Here is a 5139-nt window from a genome sequence, read left to right on the forward strand (position 1 = left end):
ATGTTTTCCAACACCAACAACCAAATTTCTGTGGACAACTAACCAGGTGTCTTACAAGTCAGTTCTGACACTACCTGGAGTTAGCACTGACTCCACAGGTTAGGGGCTCAGTCCCAGGACTGCCCCCACTTCTAATGCCGGTCATTAGTACTTCCGACTGACTGGTATAAATTGGGAGGTCCCATGGTTCCGCCCTCAGATTTGATAATTTGCTAGAATAGCTCACAGAACACAGGGAAATACTTTACTTACTTTTGCTGGTTTATTAGAAAGCTTATACAACTCGGAAGCAAGCAGACTGAAGAGACTGAACATTCCAACCCTCCCATTACTCGGTATTTCTGGTGACCAGCCCCACCCAGAGGTGATCTAGGGGCCCTACCCTAAGTCACCTCATTTGCATAAATGCAGGTGTGATCTTATGGGTCTCTTAGGAATAACAAGATACTCCTAACACTCAGGAAATTCCCAGTGCTTTAGAAGCAAATATATTTATTGTATTACAATATTTTAAATTAAAATTTATTGTATTACAATTTTTTAAATTGCTCCAGAAGAGAAGAATATTGCACACACAGCCCATTTTGGGCCTCTCCAACTCCTAGATACACTTTCCTGATCACTATGTCTTAGAAATGATTTTCAGCCTGAGTCAGTCACACAGTGGCCCTGTCCTGATGGTGCCCAGGCCTCCACGCCTGGGTGATCTGATACCTGAAGGGTAGTCATAGGACCCCGAGGTGGGGTGGGGGGTGGAGAGCCTAAGTCCCATAGGATGTCCTCATATAGGCTTAGAACTGGGCCAGAGGGCTGTCCTTGAGCTGCAGTCTGGTCCAGCAGGGCTCTCAGCAAGCCCACAGTGAGAGGGGGCTCTGCCCCAGGTTCAGGGAATGGGGTTGGGGGTCCCAATTCATCTGGGAGATGTGTCCGAAGTAGAAGCAGGAGTTCAGCTGGAGCTAGGTCTGGTGGGCACAGGCGGCAAAGAAGGGGGAGGTGAGCATCAAGACGGCGGTGCCGGGCAAATTCAGCCAACAGTAGTTTGAAGATCTCACTTCGAAGGAAGGGGCTAGAAGGGCCGAGAGCCAGGCCGGCCTCTAAAGCCCGCTCCCACTGCTCCTTTTGCACCAGCTGCCTAATGGCTTGGAGCACAGCTTTAGGCCGTCCACTGCCCAAGAGTAGCTCCAGCTCCAATGCCTCAGGCCTGGTCCCCTCTTCACCTAGTACTGCCAAGGCTCGGCGATACAGGGGCAGCCCTGGGCTTCCTGCCCCCCAGCCAGGCCCACCCTGCTGCTGTGCCAGTTCCACAAAGGGTGGCAACCACTGTGGCTCCAGCTGGCAGAGGCATTGGCACAGCAGTTCAAAAAGGGGCAGTGTCCCATTGGGTGGTTCTTTTTCAGCTGCTGTACCACCTAGTACCTTCTTCCATACATCAGGGGGAGCCTGGGACCTCAGCCTGCCATTCCCATCTGGCTGGAGCTGCAAGACCCTGAGGATGGCACCCCAGGCTGCTGTAGGAAGGACTTGGAAAATGGCATTGAGCTGAGCCAGCTGTTCTCCCATCAGTTCCGTCCTCAGCAGACGGGCCACTTCATGCTCTGCCAGCTCAGTCCAGCCAGCCTCCTCATCATCCCCAGCCACTAGCTGTGCTTTGAGCTGCTCTAAGCCCCGGTAATCCCGAAGCTCAGCTCTCAGCGTGGTCAATAGTGTAGATGGGGACACATGACCCTGGAGGATGGAGGCCAAGGCCTGAGGCGCCCGGAATGTGCTGTTGTGTCTCAGTTCATCTGGGGTGAGCTGAGCACCCCAGAGGCTCCGCCGCTGATAGTACTTGCAGGCCTCCTCAAACACCAGGTCCTCAGCTGAAGGCAACTCAAGGCCCTGTGGGACTTCCCAGACTACTCCAAAGAGACCTAAGGCTGAAAGCAAAGGAAGACATCCTCGGGTCTCCAGCTCTTTCTCAGCCTCCACGCCAGGGACTGGGGGTTCCAGCAAATGTACCCGGTCTGTATTTAGGACCTTCCTCTCCAGCAGTTGCCCGCTGCCCATGTCCAGCAGTTCCAACGTGGAGCCCAACACACAGGCCAGAGTGCCAAGAAATGTTCCCAGTGCCGCAGACCCTGCCAGGCCTACAGGGGCCTCCTGCAGGGTGCCTACAAGCCGGATACCACCATGGGATTGCACCAGTCTCACAGTGCCTCTGAAGTCAAGCAACAGAAGGCCTTGTGCAGTTGGGGCCCAGGTATGTACAGTTAATGGCTTCCTGGGGGACAGCAGCCCAGGAAGGCCTCGAAGTAGGGTCCGGAAGTCCCAAGTGTCTCCTCGTCTGGCATTCAGGCTCTTACTGTGGGAGAGGCCAAGACAAGGAGCAGCCACGGTCACCTTGCCCTTGCCTGGGCTCCAGATGAGTAGAATGTGGGCCACTCCTGGCCAGGTGGTGGCAGGGGGCACCAGAAAGAGGTCCTTGCGGGAGGCCAGCAGCTCGAAAGGAGGGCAGTGGTGCAGCAGAATGTGTGTGAGGCCCAGGTTGGCTCCGGCCTCCCGGCAGGGCTCCAGGGTCCTGATGCACACGCAGTAGCTGAAAGCAGGGGTGGGCTGCCCCAGCCGGCCCTCAGCACCAGCCTGCCGCTCCTCACACCACACCAGCCGGCCTCGGGGCGCGGCCACCGCCACCACGCGGGCTCCGCCGCCCGGACACAGCTCGGTGCTTTGCAGCAGCCGCCAGCCAGGCCCCACGCCGGTGCCCCACACCTCGGCTAGGCCACTCTCCCACACCAGGACCAGCGCGGGGCGCACGGGCCACGGCAGGAAGAAGGCGTCCAGCGGCGAGGGGTGGCCGGCCGGCCAGGCACGCTCTAGCTCCGTGTCGGCTCCACGCACCGCGACCAGCAGCTGCGGGGCCGGCGCTCCCGGGGGTCGCAGCAGCAGCAGGTGGCGGCCGTCCGGGCTGCAGCGGACTCGGATGGCTGGGTCCCCAGCCAGCAACTCCCGGAGCCGGGCCGCGCCGCTGAAGTTGCTCAGGTCCGAGAGCAGGCGCAGAGTCCCCACGCGCTTCATGGTGTCGCCGGCGCGGGAGCTCGCCCAGGGCCGGCCGCCCCGTGGGGCTCCGCTCCGCTCTCCGTCCCGTCCCGGTCCCCGCGGCTGGTTGAGAGCTGGACTGAGACTTCCGTCCCCTGCCGATGAGGTGGGCGGAGGCCGGGTCGGAGAGTCCGCTCCGCCCCGTCCCGGAGCTCCGGCTTGCCGGGCGCGCACGCCTCGCTGCCGCGACACCGCCCTCCAGGGGAGGAGCTGCCGCGAGCCTCGCGGGGGAGGAGCCCCCGGCCCGCCCCAGGCTTTCGGCGTGGTGGACTCGCTGCCCAGGACTCCGGAAGCGGTGGAGGGGCCCGGAGGATGGTCTCTGGAAATGGGGTTCCAGTGCCCCCGAGCCCTGGACTGAGCGTGCCTGTCAGAGACACACCTCACTCTCTCACCCCTGCTTGTTCATTCGTTGGTTCATGAAATATTTATTGAACACCTACTAAGTGCTAATCTCTGAATAGACCCTGAGCAAAATAGAAAACCTCCATTTTGTGGTGATGATAATCCAGGGGAAAACAATAATAGCCAATACTTCCATTGTACTTAATGTGAGTCACCTACCCCAGCCCTTTTTACAGATAAGGAAAATGAAGCACCGAGAGACGAAGTAAATTGGCTGAGATCATACACCCATTAATTAAGTGGGTACAGTAGAGGTGGGATTTCAACTACAGGCTCAACAAAGGTTTGTTAAAAAGAAATCAGGTATGGGAAAAGTGTTCTTTCGGCTGGACGGGAGGCTTTTAATTGGTGTTCAGGAACTATTAGGGTTCACTTCTAGATGCCTTCCTCTTGTGCATTCTCACTCATTTTTATTCTATTAGGGGTCAATTTTTTGCCACCAATCATGTTTTAAGCTACTGTGTCAGCAGACAAGGAAAAAAATCTTCCAAGAAATAATTGTAACATCTGGGTTAAGTCCTCCTTCTTGATAAATCTGGATTAAAACTTTCACTTCTTACTAATTCTAGATTAGACACCCCCCTCTGTGAACAAGAACTTTACTTACACACACACACACACACACCCTGCTCAGCATATAATTTTTAATCTTCCATTTTGCATGTGAGAAAACCGAGACTCAGAGAGGTTACTTACGAGAAGTTAACATAGCTTTACACGGTGCTTTGCATATAATACATATTTAAATTAATGGATTTATTTCCAATCTATCACTTACAAAGTTTGCAAAGAGCGTGGAACATATGTTTTCCCAAACTTTTCCAGTGTTTCTAGAGGATACATTTATTCCTAGAAGTAGAATTGTTGAGCTCAAAGACTGTGCTATGGTTTAAGAAACCGCTACTGCCGCTTGCATCCAGTAGGCCCGCAATAGGTTTCTGTCGCTAATTTCTCTCTCTCGCGGTGCATTTCGGGATTTGTAGTCTTTGCGCTGCTTTCTGGGAATCGTGGTCTAAGTCAGCCTCAGGAAGCGGCCGTGGGCGAACTACGACCAGGCGGGCTTTAGGACCCGGCGGGGCACGGCGGGCCGGCGGGGTCGGGAGGGCGTCCGCGAGCCCGGGGCTGTGCGGCGTCGGTGGCGTCGGGAGCGAGCGGGCCCCGGAGCGGCGCGGGTAGTGGAGGAGGAACCCGGGGCTCGGTAAGCGGTGCCGGCCCGGGCGGGTGCCCGAAGCCGGCCAACCTCAGCAGGCCCTGCCAGACTAGGCCTCGGCCCTGAGGCGGCTCCTGGGGGCGGGGCCTGTGCGCTCCTGGGGGACGACGGGGTTGATGGGGGTGACGGAGTGGGGTGGGGTGGGGTGGGGTGGGGAGAGGGAGGGGGGGGAATGCTGAAGAGGGCAGAGGCTGCGTGCCTCCAGGAGGCTGGGCCTGGGGCGGCGGAGCGGGGCTAGAAGTGGGGAGCGCTTTCAGTTGCTGGTGCGGTTGTGCCCCTTCCGCTCCCGGTCCCTGTGGGGCCCTCCTGGCCACCGAAGTGCTGACCTTTGACTCCTGCTGGGACCTGACCCGGCTCCTCCCGCGGGCTCGAGACCTGCTCCTCCTAGGTTGTTGGCGCCCCTGGGTGCCCTTTTGTCCCTCCTAGCCGGGGTTTGGGGCGTGGGCCAGACC

The 5139-nt window shown here is 57.6% G+C and overlaps 1 protein-coding gene across 1 annotated transcript; it reads right to left on the reverse strand.

Moving 5' to 3' along the window:
* Positions 1-642: 642 nt before the first annotated feature.
* Positions 643-3054, reverse strand: HPS6 (HPS6 biogenesis of lysosomal organelles complex 2 subunit 3; the record flags this gene model as incomplete). The annotated part of the gene is made up of 1 exon (XM_084245634.1): positions 643-3054. One exon carries the CDS (start codon positions 3052-3054, stop codon positions 643-645), a length of 2412 nt encoding a protein of 803 aa, XP_084101760.1.
* Positions 3055-5139: the final 2085 nt, after the last annotated feature.

The sequence above is a fragment of the Talpa europaea genome, assembly GCF_964194135.1.
Source record: "Talpa europaea genome assembly, chromosome: 10".
Classification (NCBI taxonomy): Eukaryota; Metazoa; Chordata; class Mammalia; order Eulipotyphla; family Talpidae; genus Talpa; species Talpa europaea.